The 19584-nt window shown below is 44.6% G+C and overlaps 1 protein-coding gene across 5 annotated transcripts in view; it reads left to right on the forward strand.

Annotated features, from left to right (window-relative positions):
- Positions 1 to 19584, forward strand: part of FYCO1 (FYVE and coiled-coil domain autophagy adaptor 1) — an 825109-nt gene that overhangs the window by 276503 nt on the left and 529022 nt on the right. For 4 of the 5 annotated variants that reach the window (XM_078688154.1, XM_078688155.1, XM_078688157.1 and 1 more), the window contains exon 9: positions 8948 to 9040. The exons of the other annotated variant lie outside the window; for it this stretch is intronic. In XM_078688154.1, the coding sequence (XP_078544280.1) occupies positions 8948 to 9040 (93 nt within the window). The remainder of the gene's footprint in view (positions 1 to 8947; positions 9041 to 19584) is intronic. 5 annotated transcript variants of the gene reach the window in all.

Genomic DNA, 19584 nt, shown 5'->3' on the forward strand with positions numbered 1-19584 from the left:
GAATACATATGGATCCTGCCAAAGTATCTGCCATCATAGACTGGGCAAGTCCAACTTCAGTAAAAGAGATTCAATCCTTCTTAGGATTTGCCAACTTCTATAGAAGGTTTGTTGGCCATTTTTCTGACCTGGTAGCGCCCATTACACGCCTGCTTAAAAAGGGGGTTGAGTTCAACTGGGATGCGGAAGCCGAAAAAGCCTTTCAGGCCCTTAAAGCCAGTTTTACTTCTGCTCCTATTATGAAACATGCTGACGAAACGCAACCCTACTTCCTAGAAGTGGATGCTTCACAATACGCGGTGGGTGGTGTGTTATCTCAACGTGACCGCATAAAAGGCACCCTCCATCCTGTTGCGTACTTCTCGAAAACCTTGACCCAATCAGAGCAAAACTACACTATTGGAGAAAGGGAACTCCTTGCAATCAAACGGGCCTTTCAAGATCCCCACAGCTGTGGACTTAGCAGAAGTATTTATTCGAGAAATTGTCCGGTTACATGGATTGCCTTCTGTTATATTATCAGACCGGGGTCCCCAATTTATTTCCAGATTCTGGCAAGGGTTATGCAAATCCCTCTACATTGATCATAGACTATCTTCTGCCTATCACCCCCAGACAGATGGTCAAACCGAAAGGACAAACCAAACCTTAGAGCAGTATCTTAGGTGTCTCATAACTACTACATGTCAGGATTGGGTACAAGCACTTCCTCTAGCAGAATTTGCATACAATAATTCTACCCACACAGCCTCTAAGATCTCTCCGTTCTTTTTCACCACTGGTTATCACCCCAAATTTCTCCCTCTTGAGGTACTCCCCTCTGACACGCTAAACCCTGCGGTACTTGATCATCATCAAACCTTGTTACAGATATGGGAGCAAGCCAAAACAGAACTCACACTGGCTAAAGAGCAAATGAAGGCCCAAGCTGACAAACATCGAAGGCCTACTCCCGTTTATGCAGTGGGTGATAAGGTTTGGTTATCGTCAAAGAATTTGAGACTAGAAGGTCCTCGCAAGTTACAACCCCGCTACTTAGGGCCTTTTGAAATACAAAAAGTCATCTCTCCTGTTGCCTTCAAATTGGTTCTGCCCCCCGATGTACAGATACATCCTGTTTTTCATACTTCCCTTCTTAAACCTTATTTGGCCCGCTACTCCCTGAACCTCCTCCGCCCCCAGTCATGGTTGATGGAGACATTGAATACGAGGTGCGAAGGGTGCTGGACTCTCGCAGACACAGAGGCAGACTCCAGTATTTGATTGATTGGGTGGGTTATCCGCCAGAGGACAGAACCTGGGAACCTGCCGAACACATCCATGCCCCTAGACTGGTGCGTAGGTTCCATGCTCTTAATCCCTCCAAACCTCGACCTGTGAGAAGACCTTTAGGGGGGGGTACTGTTAGAACCCGGAGCTCTTAGGGAGGGCCTAGGTCTTTAGTGTCTGTTCAGAGTGTGTTGTAGTGTGCTTTCAGCCTAACCGGGACTTCAAGTACCAGAATGCCTTGAGGCGTTCTAGGGAGACCATGCTCCTTTCTGCACCAATCAGATGCAGATTGGGAGGTTCAAATGCCTCCTCCCTCTTCCTGGCGGTGCTTGGTTTTCTCGTTTGGATTCCTGCCTGGGTCCCGACCCGAGTATCTTCGATACTTTCCTTTGCTCCCTTGGACTTGTGTTCTTGTTCCTCCTCATCCTCCCAGAGCGAGAGCTACGCGAGGCCGCTTGGGTTCTTGCGGTCAACTCTAAGGACTTTCTCTCTACGGCATTTCGTGCCTGAATCCCTTGCCGCTGCAAGCACCGTATTTGAAACTGGTTTCCTCCGCCGTCTTAACGGCTCACAGGTGTGGCGCTAGGAAGCGTTACTCTGTCCCGTGAGCCACTCCTCTGCTCCCCTGCACCCTCGGACCCGAACGCTGTGGATGTCTGCAGCTACTTTTTGGCATTTTGTTTGAAGTCTAAGACAAGTGCCGACGCGTTTATTTTCCTCTCTCGTTTATTTTGGTTCAAAGGTAAGCCGGGTGACAATAGCCGGTTTACTTTACTTTTGTGGAAACGCCTACGTCTGTGGACAGACTTTCTTTGGTGACCTTTGTTTGTGTTTTGCCTGCTCAGCGAGGATTATCGCTTACCTGCAATTCTATTTGTTGGACACTTCAATTTGGGAGGTAATTCAAAACTATTTACCAAAAAAAACTCTCAATTGGAACTATTTCATTTCTCTGGAGAGACCAAAGTATCTACCCTTCTTTTGGTTCGTATATTACTTTTATTCCATGGATTCCTTTTTGGGTTTGATACAATCTTTGGGCAGGTAAGAGCATTACAGCACACTCGGTACAGATATATAGTTAAGCTCCTTCTTGTTACCATTCTGAGTCTACTAAGGTCCCTGTTGTGTGTTCTGTTTTCTTCTCTCCTCTGCAGGATACTGCGTCCTATCCACTTGACACTCCTGATTGCCCTGTCTTCTATCAGGAGACCTATGGGTTTTGGTCTCTCTCTTTTTTGGCGACCACTCAAACCTGTGTGTGTATATATACTCGCTGGGTGTGTGGTGTCGTTTGAAACAGAGAGGGACACTGTCTACACTTCTGAGGAAGCTGGTTTCTGCCTGGAGCTTGTTCATCGCCCGACACTCAAGATAACACTGATGCTTTATGTGCGCCAGCTATCGGTATTACAGAAGGGGCCGCACAAGCGTCTGCGGCCCCTTCTGTAATAACAAAGTGCCCCAGGGGTGTGCAAAGCAGGTGCAAACGCCCGTTTTGCCCCGGGGCACTCACTGTAATACGGACCCAGGACGTGCTTCAGGCGCTGCAACAGGCAGGCCTGACTATTAAGGCCAGTAAGTGCCAGATAGGGCAGGGGTCTGTGGTGTACTTGGGACACCTGGTGGGCAGGGATAAGGTGCAACCCCTCAAGGCCAAAATTGAGACTACCATGGCTGGGGAGCCCACAAAGCCAAAAAGCTGGTCAGAGCATTCTTTGGCCCCACTGGGAACTATAGGAGGTTTGCCAAGGGGTTCTAAGAAGCAGGCCAGAAATGTGATTTAGTCAGAGGTATGCCAAAAAACATTTTCCTCCCTTAAGCAGGCCATGTGCACTCCCCCTATGCTAAAGGCCCCTGACTTTTCCAAGGAGTTTATCTTTCAGAAAGAAGCCCTAGAGCATGACATTGGGGCAGTACTTTCACAACTTAATGAAGAGGGCCTAGACTAACCTGTAGCCTTCATCTCCAGGAGGTTACTCCCAGGGAACGAAGGTGGTATGCTATAGAAAGAGAAGCTTTTGTTGTGATCTGGGCAATGAAGAAGTTGAGACCATACATGTTTGGCACTCACTTCCTGATTCAGACTGACCACAGGGTCCTCATGTGACTCATGTAAATGAAGGATGAGAATCCAAAACAGTTGAGGTGGTCCATTTCCCTACAGGGTATGGACTTCAGGATGTAAAACAGCCCAGGAACAGGCATCACCAATGCTGATGGTCTAGCCAGGTTTCTCTGCCTTGTTGATGAGAACTCCCTAGAGGTTGGGTAGCTCTCCCCACTTTTATCTGGGAGAGACATGTGTTAGACCTGTCAGCTTAGGGTGGTCTTCCACAAAACATTTTGCTTGCTTAGGTCCTCTTTTTACTGATTCTTTTTTATTGGTGTTAAGATTCTGAACACTTTACTACTTCTGCCCAGTGCTTCAGTGAGTGTGCGTTTTCCCTAAAGATGGTAACATTAGTGTATTCACAATTGGCATACTTAATTTACTTATAAGGCCCTTGTAAAGTGGTATACAATTTACCCAGGGCCTGTAAATTAAGTGCTTCTAGTGGGCCTTCTGTGTGAACTGGGGGGGTTTGGCCCATACCTACAACCACCTTGGGCCTTAGACAATTGTACACACAAAACAAAATCAGGTGGTTGTGAGATTTAAACACATCTTTACTTATGCATGAAGTACTTTTTACTCAATAATCATGACCTCAAATTGTTTTAGTAATGATTGAGCACAAATGTTTTTTAAACTTTCACATTTGGTGCGATAAAAGAAAGGACAATCCACATTCAAACGCGATGGATATACAGTGAGAAATATGTGAAAATCATGTGTGAAATATGAAAAGATAAATCAAATATACATTGTGATAATGCAAACGTTTTACATGAACTAGGCTGAAATTGCATCTTCACCAATCCAAGATTTTACAAGACCAGAGTATTACATTCACAGAAATTGCTCTTAGTGCTGGAACGTATAAAGGGTCTAGAGGTATCTAATATGAGCTTCCAATAGTTTCTTTAGACAAAATGAATTAATACGTCCATATTGATTCTGGTTGAACTAAGATCCCCTAATGATCCCGGTCTACACGTTTCAAACCCACTCTATCTTTGGGGATTCTCTTCAGGACAAGGATTTGGTGAATTCTTAGCAGGCCATGTTCACAATTTATTGTGGCTTGGACACCACCAATTGTATCGGGCAGGCCATTGGCACCAATGTTGCCGTTGGCTGCCGTGCGTGGCTGCTATCGACTGGGTTTTCCAGCAACAACAAGTCTTCCCTGATGGACATGCCCTCTGATGGAATGTGTCTGTTTGAGGACATGGTTGATTCCACTCTTGAGTGCTTTAAGGAGAGCAGGGCTACCGGTCGTTCTCTGTCCCCTCACTAACTAAAGCTGTTCTAACGCTCCTTTTGCAGTTTTGGCTGAGGTGCACCTTACCGCCAACATGCCCAGCCCTCAGCAGTTTCGCAATTGTGGCTGAGGTGCCCACCACACAGGCGACCATTGTCAGCATTCCGCTCGCCCTTCTCTCGCAGCCCACTTGGTAAGCAGAATCTAGCAATTCTTTTTCAGTTGGCAGGCTATCACTTCGGACAGCCGGGCCCTACACATAGTTTGCAGGGGTTATACCGTACTATTCTTTCCTTCCTCGCTACCCCTTTCACCGTCTCCCCAATGACTGACTGAGGACCATCTTTCCATTTTGTGGCAGGAAGTTAAATCCCTTTTGGCCAAAGGGGTTGTCAAAATAGTCCTGGGGCCAGTAGTTGGACAGAGTCCTTTGGTCTATTCTAGATCCGAGCCCTCTCAATTCAAGATGCTCATGCTATCCCAGGTCTTGTCTGTCCTTGACCCTGGAGACTGGATGGTAGTGTTGGACCTGCACAATGCCTATTTTCAAATTCTAGTCCTGCCGGCCCTCTGGCTAGAGTTCATGGTGGGACAGCTGCATTTTCAGTTTGATCTTCTGCCCCTCGATCTAACAGTGTCCCTTGGGTGTTCATGAAAGTGACGGCAACTCATTTCAGCTCCAGACTACCAGTCTACCCCTAAGTCGACAACTGGCTGTTGAACGTGGGCTTGCCTCAGGCAGTCATCAATCACCTCCAGACTATGGTGAACCTCCTGTCATCTTTGCGGTTCACTGTAAACATGTTTAAGTCACACCTGACTCGCTCTCAGATGCTCCCCTTCATCATACCCATTCTGGACATGTGCCTTTCCATTGCGAAAGAGAGTGCAGGACATTCAGGCTATGATCCCGATCTTTCAAGCCTCAGTCTTGGATATCAGTGAGGTTGACTCGAAGGCTGCTGGGGCTGATGGCCTCCTGCATCCTGCTGGACAAGCATGCCAGGTGGCATATGAAGGCTCTGTAGTGGGATCTGAAGTCCCCGTACGCCCATCATCAAGTGACCTTACTGACCAGGTTCAGATTTCTGAGGAGACTGCAAAAGATCTGTATTGGAAGTTGCTGGATCGCTATTGGGTCAGCGCCAGGCCCCTGTCCCTTCCCCACCTGGAGCTGACAATGGTGACTGACGCATCGCTTATGGGTTGGGGCGACCATCTGGAAGAGGTGGAGATCAGAGGCCTCTAGTCTACAGTGTGGTCCCGGTTTCATATCAGGCTTTTGGAGCTGAGGGTCATCCATTTGGCATTGCAAGCCTTCCTGCCATCCATCAATGATAGACTGGTACTAGTGCTCATGGATAATACCACTGTCATGTTGTACTGCAACAATCAGGGCAGGATGCCATCACGGACCCTGTGCAAGAAGGCCTTGCACCTCTGAAAATAGCAGGACCTCCAAGGAATTTTCTTGGTGCTGACCCACCTGGCAGGATAATTGAACGCAAGGGCAGACCTTCTCAGCCATTGGCAGCTGGTGAATCTTAGAATAGCAGTTACACCCAGAGGTGACGCAAGGTCTCTTCTGTGAATAGGGAGATCCTTGTCTTTATCTGTTCAACACAGATGAGAACACACAATGTCAGCACTTCTGCATTTTGGAGTTTTCAAGGCGTCTTTCGCTTGGAGATGCATTGCGCCTCGAGTGGAACTCCGCACTCCTGTATTCCTTTCTGCTATTACCACACCTTCTCTAAGTTCTGAAGTTCAGGACAGATCGGGCTCAAGTCATTCTAGTGACTCAAAATTGGGCACAGATCGTATGGTATCTAGAACTTCTGGGCTTGAGCATATGTCTTATGATTAGGTTACTCCTCCGTGCGGACCTGCTGTCGCAGCAACAAAGCATGGTCCAGCACCCGGGCCTTTGTTGCTGCGCACGCAAGATTGACCCCCTCAAGGTAAGTTATTTGACATTCTGTGTTTGTTCTGTCTTTTGCCCTACAAAAGCTTGCTTCTGGCACATCTAAGGATGATTTTTCAGCCCTTTTGGCCTTCTTACAGTTGCCAGAGCAGCCTTCATTGTTTAAGTCACCAGTTGTGATGTGATTTTTGAAAGGGCTACAACATATGTTTCCCCGGGTTCTCTTTTTCATTCTCCAATGGGGCCTAAATCTGCACTAGATAAAAAGCAGCCTCCAGAAGAACTGTGTGCCCATTCTACCAGGGCCAAAATTGCTACCATAGAGTCCCTGTCCTAGACATTTCCCATGCAGCTACTTTGGCGTCCCTTCATATGTTCAAGAAGCACTATTGTCTGGACAGTTAAGTTTGCCAAGTGGGTCATTTTGCCTCCTCGGTCCTACAGGACATTCTAGGTTGAGTCTACTCACTGACCCAACTGAAAATTGGTACTGCTTTGGTATCTATTCAAAAGGTGAGGAATCTTAATCTCGAAATCTCTATCAGAAGAACAAGCTACTTACCTTCGGTAATGCACTTTCTGGTACAGACTATCTAGCCACAGATTCCTCACCGGCCCTCACATACTCCCTGTTCAGTGATTGGACTCTATCTGTTAATAAGATCCGAAGTCTAGGAATCTGCACACTGCCCACTAGTTTACTTTTGGATCTCTGCATCTTGAGACATGGAGTGTCTCTCAAAGCAACTGATGTCAGTGCGCAGGAGTGGCACCAATATAGGTTTTGCACATTTTTTCCAGACTGGAACGGCGTCTGTGCTGAGCAAGACACCACCTTCTGGCATGCAGAGGTACTGCTTAAAAGCTTCTGGATCCAATCTGACACGTGGAAAGCCTTCAGAAGGTGAGGAATATGTGGCTAGGTAGAGTCTCTACCAGAAAGAGCGTTAACGAAAATAAGCAACTTGTTCATTTAGGTTAGCAACAGTTCTTAAAAGATATGGTTGCTTTGGCTACTAACAATAACTTTATTCTAGAATAACTTCAAGTGAGTATATGTGTTAGTCTGTTCCACTTGATTGAAATACCTATATGTTTTGAGTAATGCTCACAGTAGTGGAAAGAACAGCAGTTTATGGCAAGATTACTAATTATGAGCTGAGAACTTTGTTATTGATCAGTCAATGATGGTCAATGTTTTATGGTCTAGGATGAAATACTATGTAGATTAATTATAATAGCTGTGTTAACTTCATAGCAGGAATTACTATTCTTACTTTCCCAAAGTACATCAGGAAATATTTTGACAAAGATTTCAGGGTGAGAAGCCAGCATTTGCGAGGGCTCCCCATAAAGCTTCACAGTAGAATGTGGCATTCTGTTGTAGCGGAAGACTTACATGTGAAGGCTCCATAACGTATAAACCATTGAGACCTTGTTCACTTGTGTTCGGCCAAACTATTAATCTCATCCAGATCTGGCAGCCTTGCCTGTGGACTGGCTGCACTCGGCACCTAAATACTATAATCCCTTCACATGCAGTATCAGCACCAAAACACTTTCTGAAGCAGGTGAATGTCTTCTTTATTTCAGAACCCAGAGTCTTGCTGTGGTGTCTCCTTAGCTATGCACCCTGTGTCACTCTTGTACAGTACTCCCCTGCAGCATTAACCCAGTTTTAGGGCCTGGATGGGCAGAGTGACCAGAAACTGGATTTGTGACACTAAAATAAAAACATGTAGATTAAGATAACCCTTTCTGTTAGTGTGTTCCTTTGTCAGCCCTAATCTGCCATTTTCACCACAGAATTATCTTTCGTTTGCGCTCCTTCTAGCAATATATGGATGTTGTTTGGGAATTTCTAGCTTCTCACCAGCATGTAAGATGCTATTTTGGGAGTAAGTAAGTACTTAAGCATTGTAAGCATACTGTGTGTTTTTGGAGGACCACATTTATCATTAATGTAAGTACTAGAATTTATGTGTATTGAAGACTGTGTTTAAAAGTCCGATGAGGGCTAGTCTTACATTTTCCCATATATACCAATAAAGCATCTATTGTATTTCTGTAATGGAACAACAGCATCATTTAATTTAATGTCTCAAGTATTTTTACCTCTGACTTTTTTTTTGTTGATAATATTTACATTTCAGCACAGGCTTTATTTCTCATACTATGCTATTTTTGACCACTGTTACGTTTTTTTACAACCAACCTTGGCAGAGCAACTACCGCAGCGGTATTTACAATTTATCCTGGTTATATGATTTTCCGCCCAAAGACGAGTGAGGACCACTGCTAGCTACCTACTGGAGAAAATGAGTAATCAACCTCTGTGGTGTGATCTTAAAATCAATTGACTACATAGATCTTTTTATTGGCACAGGCTGCTGTTAGAGAGCTTCAAGGAACCATCCAAGAGCTTGAGGAACATAAGCAGAAGCGGTTGGATGCAGAGCAAGAACTGAGAGAGCTACAGGTAAGCCATTTTAGAGACTCAGCACACTCCTGACTTTAAGTAGCAGTCTTATCTCCTAATTACATAATTCAAAACAAAAATATAGTTCTGAATTGAAAAAGTACATTAATAAAATGCTGTTCGGATTTAAAAAAACAGGCCAACATATGTTATAGTTGTATATGTAGCTTCATGAGGACCAATCTTTTCTGTAAGTATAAATTATGTATTATAGCATTTTTAACTCCTTAGCTGCTGGACCTCCCTCTCCCTCTGCACCCATCCCCTCCTTGCCCCCCCACCCATTGCTTAATCCTTTTTGGCTATTTGGGGTAGTCCACGCTAAGGGCTCCATAACTTTTTCTTTCCAAATAAGGTATCCACGCCAAATTTGTATCCTATTTTTCCAACATCCTGGGGATACTAAATGTACCCAGGATTTGTGAATTTTGACTTTTTTTGGTAAAAGTGTTCTTTTTCTAAAAATGGCATCACAGTATGGTTTGTTTTGCTAAAGTCACCAACTTCAGAGTTTTGGGGAACATGTAGAGTCACCACAGATTTGGCATTTTTCAAAGAGGTAGATCATTTGTCCTATTTTGGGGCTCTCAACCTACTTTCAGTTTGTGGTGGAAAAGCTATAGATTTCTGAAAAGTAGACAGAATCCTGAATTCAGCAAGGGGTCATTTGTGTAGATCCCTCAAAGTTTTCCTAAGGAAACTAATTATTGAAATAAAGAAATACAGAAAATGCATAAGAAATAACAGCCATTTACGACAACGTTTTTTTCTGTAACTTTTTGTCACAACGGCCGATTAACAGAAGCAATAAACCATTACCTCTCTAGGCCCTTGTGGTTTTGTGGATATATAGGGTTTGTACGTTTTCCGAGAACCCATGATACCCAGAGCCAACAACTGAGCTGCACCATACAATTTCTATGGTGAAATATGTAGAGTGAAAAATGGGTATCAAGGAAACCTATGTATTTCTGAAGTGAGCACAAGATATGGTGTTTAAGGCAGTGGTTATTTATACATACCTCGATTTTTGGGTATCCGTACTAGCATATGATTTAGAGAGTATTTTTCAAAATGTCTTCTTTCTAACTCTTGTGGCTTACATTTGAAAGGCGCAAATGCAGCAAAATCCAATCGGTAAGAACAAATATCCTCCCACATGTCTTCCAATAAAAATGGTACCTCATTTGTGTGGGTAGGCCTTGTTCCCATGATTAAAACGGCCCAAAACACAACATGGACACATCATATTTTTCCACTCAAACTGACCCGTTTTTTGCAAAGTGGGTAGTTGTCGATTTTGGGTCCTAGCTCAGCTGGCATGTAGGAAAACCTAGCGAACCTGTACATTATTGAAAACCAGACACCTAGGGGAATCCAGGATGGTTTACCTTGCATATCTCTCGCCAGGTTGTTTTACCTAGAATCCCTTAGAAAGCTTAAACCTTGACTAAAAAAACATGTATTCTTTGCATTTCTGTAATGGAATGTTCTGGAATCTGTGGGGAGTCACACACTTCCTTCACCCAGCATTCCCTAAGTCTCCTGAAAAGAATGGTTCCTCACTTGTGTGGGTAGGCCTAGTGTCCGCAACAGGAAACAGCCCAAAATACAGCATGGATGCATCACATTTTTCCACTCAAAACTGAACAGTTTTTTTGCAAAGTGGATAGCTGTGGATTTTGGATCCTAGCTCAGTCAGCACCTAGGGAAACCTAGCAAACATGTACATTTTTGAAAACTAGACACCTAGAGAAATCCAGGATAGGGTGACGTGTGTGGCTTTCATCAGGTTGTTTTACCCAGAATCCCTTGCAAACTTCAAACTTTGAAAAAACACATTCTCTTTGCATTTCTGTGATGCAAAGTTCTGGAATCTGTGGGAGCCACAAACTTCCTTCCATCCAGTCTTCTCCTAGTCTTCTGTAAAAATGGGACCTCACTTGTGTGGATAGGCCTAGTGCCAGCCACAGGAAACTGCCCAAAATGCAACATGGATATATAAAATTTCTGAATTAAAAACTGACATGTTTTTTGCAAAGTGGATAGCTGTGGATTTTGAGCCTTAGCCTTAGCCTTCACTTAGGGAAACCTAGCAAACCTGAACACTTTTTAAAACTAGACAACTAGGGGAGTCAAGGGTGGTGTGCCTTGTGTGGAGTCCACTAGTTTTTTTCCCCACAATGCTATCCAAACCTCAAACTCTGCCTGAAATCACACATTTTCCTTACATTTCTGTGATGGAAACTTCTGAAATCTGCAGTAATCCACAAAATTCGTACCACTCAACATTACCCCACTGTTACCAATATAAACAGTGCACCACTTGTTTGTCTGGACCTAGTGCCCGCAACAGGAACGGATATTATAAGGTTTTGGGATGTAAAAATCCTCTGCATGGTAAAAACTTGTACCCCAGCCCTGAGTGCCAAACTGTATTGTTGTCTGGAACTCTAATGCTTATTGCTTTTGTCATTGGCAGACACGGTTCGTGCGTGTGCATCATGACATAGGCCTGTCTAATAGATTGCGGTCTTGTTGGCCCAGGTGTTGTGTAGTTCCTAGAGAGAATATACAACATCTGCACATTTAGACAACATACACTGTAGGATTGGTGTCAGACGAACTCTGATCACCCCGACTGGGTATGTTAGCCTTTCTGTATCAGATAGCTCACAGTGCCACTATAATCTCCTCTTACCAAGGCGTGAATAGTTTCTGTCAACCTCACAACATTACATCCCTGATTCCTCAGGACGGTGGAAACAATGTACTACCTTTCGCTCAGTCACTCATGCTTACTTAGTTTGTCTTCCGAGAGATGCACTGAATAAAAGAAGCTGGGCGTTTTCAATAATCATTTATTGAACAGTTGGTATTCTGGTGTAGAATAGATGTGCTGCAACACCCGTTAGACAATATAGGATATAAATGATTAACAGTACTTTGAAAGTAAAAGGATGGTATAGTTCTACCATCTTAATAAAATCATGAATACAGTCAAGTAGAGAAAACAGATGATAATAAAAGGTGCGTACTCCTACGATGCCTCCCTATCTAGATGTACCTAAATGTACCTAGCATGGGGGGTGGGTGTTAAGCCTCTAGGATCTAGTCAACCCCTTTTCCTTAAGTGAGACTGTGGGACCCCGTCCTGGTCTCGAGTTGGACACCCCGCCAGGAATGTCAGACCACTCCGAGCTTAAGCGTCTGCATGCAGGAACCTCAGCGTCTCTAGTCACTGTGTCACCTGGGAAGTCTCAATGTCCTCCGGCTATCTTAGCAAGATGTGATGTATATATACGCATGGGTCTCCCCAGGGGGTCCTACCTTGCTCTGTTAATGTGTCGGCCTCAGGATGACGTCGGGCCTGAACTTTGTACATAGATATTATACAGGAGATAGTAGTCCTGCTGTGCTTCCATGAACCCTCATGCATAATGTATGAGATTTCGAACTAGGGAAATCCGTGTTCTGAATGCAGTGTAATATCTAAGTAAAAGTACAAGTGTAATGTAGGGAGCGAATACAGGTGAAGGGTAACACGTTTACAGAGGCCTATATTATAGGGCCTATATGGAATATAACATAGGAGTGGCGCCCAAAGTGCTACCCTCATAGTGGTGAAAGGCTACTGCCTTCACCAGGAAATAAACAGCACAAGCGTGGTGGTGGCAGCATACCGTGCGATGATCAGTAGTAGTGACCAGGTCTTTTTTACCCTGTGTTATCGGAGTGAGGCCTACAGGCTCACTCCCCTTTTTAGAAGTTCTGCTGCTGTGTGTTTAAGTCACCCTTAGCCTACATCAGTTTTATGTGGAAGTGCTTGCGTAGTGAAAACATGTGCTGAGTGCATATAAGTACTCAAGACGTACACTACACAGAGTGCAGTGTGGAACAGTGTACACATGGTAAATGTGTGTGTGCTGGTCATCAACGTCCCCCGCCACAGCCACATCACCCCCACCTGAGAGACCTACACTGGCTCCCCATCGAGAAGAGGATCACCTTCAAGCTCCTCACCCACACACACAAAGCATTCCACAACGACGGACCAACCTACCTGAACAGCAGACTCAACTTCCACACCCCCACCCGCCAGCTCCGCTCTGCCAGCCTTGCCGTCACAGCTGTCCCCCGCATCCAAGGAACGACCTCCGGTGGCAGATCCTTCTCCTACCTCGCCGCCAAGACCTGGAACACCCTCCCTACCCACATACGGCAGACCCAAGACCTTCTCGCCTTCAGAAGGCTCCTCAAGACCTGGCTCTTTGAGCAGTAGCAGCATCCCCCGCCCCTCCCTTCAGCGCCTTGGGACCCTTACGGGTAAGTAGCATGCTTTACAAGTACGCTGATTGATTGATTGATTGGCAGAGGGTGCTTAAAGTGACACACTCTGGTGCAGAACAGAGAGACTGTAGTAGTGAACAGTGTGTGCAGACTGAGTGGGTATGCTGCATGTTGAAATGCTGGTGGTAGCATGGTACATGTGCACAACAATACTAGACCGTGAAGTGTGCTGTGAATTTATGCTGAGTGCAGAAGTGCATGTACCTGACATTACAAGGAGGACCTTGGGTTCCATTTTGTGAAGTCTGAGCCTGCGTGGTGGAAAGAGTAAAGAAATCTCCAGCAGAAAGAGTTGTATATTGCTGTATTCCTGTAAGCTGTGTGGGACAAGCACTGGGTGAGGAGGAGTTAGGCTCTCCATGTGCATTTCAAAGAGCTCTTTGAATCAGTGAGAGATCACAAGGAAAGGGCCTAGATACACCTCAGGAAGAGGGAGATGGGGCTGATAAGAGAATCATGAAGGGGTAGGGCTGATGTCCCAGGATTAACCTTGGACGTACAGATCACTGTGGCTGACATCCAGGTGTGAACTGTGCTTCAGAGTCCTGCTTGCTGTGACAAACATCTTTCAGAAGGAAGGGGAGAGATGTCCAAATCGAAGAAGCAGAACACCTCAACATAAAACCTCAAAGTTCTAGACCCTAAATCACATTGTGCAGATTGAAAAGGACTGAGTATGGGAGTCTGAGATCTCATTCTTTGTCATCTGCCGAGCAGCCAGCTGAGCTGCATGAGATTGGGAAGTTATGCAAGACGTCTGCCTGTGACCAGGACTAAGGGCCTACCCTGCTAGTTTTCCTGCAGAGTCAGGGGATATCACCCAAGGAACCGAAGATCATCTGCCCTGGAATCTGGAGCACCAGAACCTGCCATCTCACCAAGACTGGTGTGCCCCGTGAGGGAGAGGAGCGTGTCGGAGGGAGCGTGACCCAGAGAGCAGCCCAGACGTGTGGGGCTCCTGAGTGTGGTGTGAGGAGCTGTGCTGCACTGATTGGGCTGTTTCCCTTGTGCCACATTGTGAAGATTGGTGGCCCTGTATACCAGGAGGGGCCAGTGTGCATCATGGACAGTGCCACATCGATTGTACCGTTGCCCTTGTGCTGCATTGTGACGATTGGCGACTCTCTTTGCCAGGAGGGGCCACTGTGCACCAAGGACAGTGCCACATTAATTGGGCCGTTGCCCATGTGCTGCGTTGCAAAAATTGGTGACCCTGTATGCCAGGAGGACCAGCTGCGTACTAAGGACATTGGCGCATTAATCGGGCCTTTGCTCGTGTACAGTGTTGTGGAAGTTGGCGACCTCGTACACCAGGAGGGGTCGCCGTGTGCTGAGAAAATGTGTTGCATTGATCAGGTGTCACCCATATGTGGGAGGCTGCCGTGACCCTGTATGCCAGGATGGGTCGCAAAAGAGGCAACCTGAAGCCAGCTGGACCTCACAGTGAGTTTTGTTGGAGTGACACCGTATGCCAGGAGGGGCTACTTGAACAGCTGAAGCCAGAGGTCCAGGTCGCGGCCTGTGATCCCAAATTGCTGCTACAACCAAGATGAGGGAGGCTTTGTGCCTGAGGAGGTCCGAGGACAAAGGGGATGGTGTTGGAGCCACGCCAGAGCAAGGAGACTGCCCCCATGCCCAGGCCTGGTAAGCGCTTCTCAGGAGAGACAGACAGCGATACGTGTCTGAACGTGTGCAGCCTGACTTTGTCGGGCCAGGACCGCACTGTACCACTGCCAGGGTTTGTACCGCCAGAGCAGGTAAGCTAGGAATTGGGCCTACCAGACCCCAGGGGATATACCGCATTTGGTTTTTGCAACCCTACTTGACTCTACACCGTATTGACTGAGTCCAAGAGGGGGTACCTCCGTGAACAGGGCATAGTAGTTTACATTCTCTAAATGTTGCAGAATGTGAATGGGGAATAACAATGCACCCTTTGCATGGGAACATAGTCACTCGGGGGTAGTCTGACTACTACTATGGTGCCTTCCTCATGGGTGACTGTGCTATTGCATATCGGATGTGGGGAGAAGACGTGGCCTAATGGCTGAAGCGGTTGAACTTGAAGCTGGGGAACCGAGTTTAAGTCTCTGCAGGGAAGCTCAACATCCTGTGATTCTGGAAAAAAAAGAATGTTGTTTACCTTTGTGTGTGTAGAATTAGAAATAAAATACTGCTTTTATACAAAATAAGTATTGACTGGACATTGATTTATTGTTTGCGCTGCATGCACTTTGAGTTATGAACGTGTTCACTGATCTGTATCTACCATTCTCTCCGACGGAGCCTTCACTGCTCACGCTATGGTGCCAATTGAGAGTCCGGTTCAGAAGGAGGCCCTTGACCCAATTGAGCGCGATCCACAGCAGGGTGGGTCTGTGACATTGGGAGTAAATGGCGTGGCTACCTCGGGTGGGCCCTGGCACCCCTGCTTGCCTATGGCCCTCTGAAGGGGGTTCTGACACAAAGTCAATGGGAGCCCTAGTGTTGTGACTCCAATTGACCTCAGTTGAATCAGTTCCTGACACAACAACTTGGCAGGCTGATTATGGAGCTGTCACATATTCCACACATGCTCCTGTTCCTTTAAGTTTACCTGAAGAGGTGGCTAATGCTAAAGCTATTTATTCTTCTAGTGCTATATACTCAGTCTTTCTCACAAATTCACAGAAATGCACTAGGGACGACTATTGGATTACCAAAAGTTACCAAAACAGCTCTTTTTCTGCTCTGAATTTCCATGCAACAAATCATTGCATTCTGGAATTGCAAATTCTGGGTCATTTGAATTAAGCAAGTCTGACTAAAATTAATGTCAGCTGTTTCAGTGTGTTCCATTAGAACGTGGCATATTACAACACAGTAATCACAATGTAATTACCTTTAAAAGCATTGTTTTACCTCATGATACTTTTACGTCACACTTTAGTTGGTGATTAATGTTTTTAATACCTATAAGGGTGCATTTGTAATGTTAATTCCCATAGCGACGCGTTTTCGAACCACTGGCCATAATTACACCACATTTGGCAGAAAAGTAGATGTTGTTACGCAGATTGTGCATTTGTTTTGTGCAAATCCGTTCAGTCGTTTTTGAGAAATGTAAGTTGAAAATTATAGTGATAGGTCTGGCCGCTGATATTTCGCAACAATTTTGCAAGTAATTGCAAATGCACATGCCAACTGTAATGCTCTGATTGGCTGGATGCTACCTGAAAAGAAAGTTGTGGCTGCCATTTTATCGATCTGGAATGGTTCCCGGGGCTGAACATTTCTGTGAAAGTTATCATAAGGGGTCATGGTGTAGGTACTCTGATGCCATGTTTGGGATATGAGGGTGTTAGTGACACAAGTTGTGTGATCAAAATAGATTTTTTTAATCCAGCGCGACATTCGTTATAACGCCGCAACTGCCAGCTCATCCCCCCTGTGTACCATTGTGAAAACATCACAATGTCTTCACGAATATTGGTGGAAATGTAAAAAATATTTATATATTTGTACACACTTGCAGCTCACTGTCACAGACTCATATAAGCACTCACAAACTCAATCAGCCACTTATACACCCATTCACATACCCACTCACACACTTATACATCCAGTCACATACCCACTCAGGTACTCATGCACTGACTTACAAACTCACTCGGAGAGTCATGCACCCATGTACAGACCCACTCAGAGACTCATGCACCCACTTACAGACCCACTCATGTATATACTCACAGACACACTGAGATACTAACACACCCTCTGACAGACCCAGTGACACACTCTTACACCCACTCATAGATTCTCTCAGACACTCACACACCCATATAGTCACTCACACACCCACGCACAGACCCACTCAGGGACTTATGCACCCAGTCCCTCATACACTCAGATATTCACGCACCCACTCACAGTCCCACTCAGAGACCCATGCACCCACTCACTGCACCACTTAGACTCTCACACTCCAAGTTATAGACCTACTGAGAGACTCATGCACTCACTCAGACCCACTTAGACACTCATACACCCATTGACTCACACAATTAGACACTCATGTATTCACTCACAGATCCAGTCAGAGTCATATACTTACTTAAAATGCACAAAGGTGTGCATGCACCTACTAACATTGACTGAGACTCATGCAATCAATCACAGACCCATTGAGACACTAATGCACCCAGTCATAGATGCACTATGACAGACACACAGTTCGTTACAGAACCCTTGATAAGACAGATGTACACTCTCACAGATCGCCTGAAATACTTATACAGCGAGTGAGAGACTTACTGATAGAGTGATGCATGCAGTCACAGGTTCCACTGAAAGAGTTATACACTGTGTTATAGAGATATTATGGAAGTTAGACATGCTACTATAGAGTCTTTTAGATAGTAATGTGTTTAGTGTGTTGGCTATAATCTATTTTGGAGTTATAAGTTTTGTATGTGGTGGTGGCTATTGATAGTCTGCTTTTGTTTTGTCATTTTGTGATGTATTTGCGGTGATCGCGGCTACGGATTTCATCACGGTGCCCAGCATCATTGCAAAAACAGAAAATCGGTTTTAAAGATGGTTTTTATACAAGCTCCCTAGAAAAATATGATTTTAAAAAATGCACTCATAAACCCCTAGTGTCTAAAATATTGTAAAATGTGTGCACATATGTCTTTTACACTTTATAAAAAAGGTGCGATCTGCGTGTTACTGACACCATTGCGACTCTAAGAGTAATCACGAAAAACAGAAAATTAGTTTAAAAGATTTTCATACAAACTCCCTATACAAATATGACTTTAATAGTGCAGTAATAAACCCCAAGTATCTAAAATACTGTAACATGTGTAGATATATGTGTTTTACACCTCTTAAAAAAGGCCCAATCATTGCAGTTACCAATGCCATTGTGACTATCGAGGTCATTGCGACAACGGAAAGTAGGGTTCAAACACAGTTTTTTCAAAACTTACTAGAAAAATATGTGTACAAACTTGTTTTTAAGCAGTGATGTAGTTAGTAATGTGAGTCGTACTTAGAAATTAATTTCAGTAAGTAACATTTTTTGAATGTGGTGGTGGTTTATTTTTTTTATTTAACAAGAAAAGCAACACCATTTTGGGATCTTAGGTGGCTCTGACAAGAGCCTTTGTGTTGAGGGTGTGTATAAGACCGTTAGATATAAGACCTTAGGCAGAGTTTCAGGTTGCATAGAGAAACACGCTGTCCCCTTCATCTGTAAATTGAACTCCATCACTAAATGTTACATGGACTTTTGGAGTTAGGAAATAGTAGAAAAAAATGTATAAATTCCCTGAAAAAAACAAAGGTTAGCGGGACATGATAGTTAGGCTGACATATCACTCGTACAGAACCAAAGAAATTCAGCAGTTATAGATACCTGATCTAACTATAAATCACGCTCCGCAATGCACTACTTATGACCTCACATATTACATCACTCTTGACATGGTCAGTGACATCACTGATGATATCACTGATTTCTCAGGCAAGTAAAACTTCTGGATTCCTTTGGTTTTGTACGAGTGAACTATCAGCCTAACTATAACATGCCTGTAGCCGTTTTTTACAGTGTATATATGTATATATATATATCTCCTTTCCCTTGGTTCCAATTTTACCGGGGAGTGCAGCACTCCTCGTAGGTTCGTTTCCCTGCGGCAGAACCACTCTGCTTCATATGCACAAACAATCCCTCCAGCCGAGAGATACAAACGGGACGAACTCTGGTATTCCTTTTTGCACTTTTTATTTCTTTACTCCTTCAAATAGTGAGATGTTTGGCAAAGTAAGATCTACGCGTTTCGGTATGCCACAATACCTTGCTAACGATCAATCTGACCTTTGGGCAAACCCATACATATAATCAAAATGGTTGTTACATCATTTCCTGCCAAAACTCTGTGTGCCCCTATGCCTTCTGGAGGATGTAGTTTTTTACTTAATACATGTTAAAACGTGAAAATGCCCTTAATAAACAAAATAATGAACACTTTTTCCGAATTCATTGTTAGTGAAAAGAGATCTTTATGCAGTTGAGTCCCGCTTTCATTTCCTTATGTATAGGAAGGTTCATTCTCTTTGGATTAAGTCATTTTGTGCTTCCTATGATCACTGTTCTTTAGCCCTTCAGTGGGGAGTGATCGATTCAATAAATTCTTCCTTATAGTTCC

Source organism: Lissotriton helveticus, chromosome 4_1 (genome assembly GCF_964261635.1).
Source record: "Lissotriton helveticus chromosome 4_1, aLisHel1.1, whole genome shotgun sequence".
Lineage (NCBI taxonomy): Eukaryota > Metazoa > Chordata > Amphibia > Caudata > Salamandridae > Lissotriton > Lissotriton helveticus.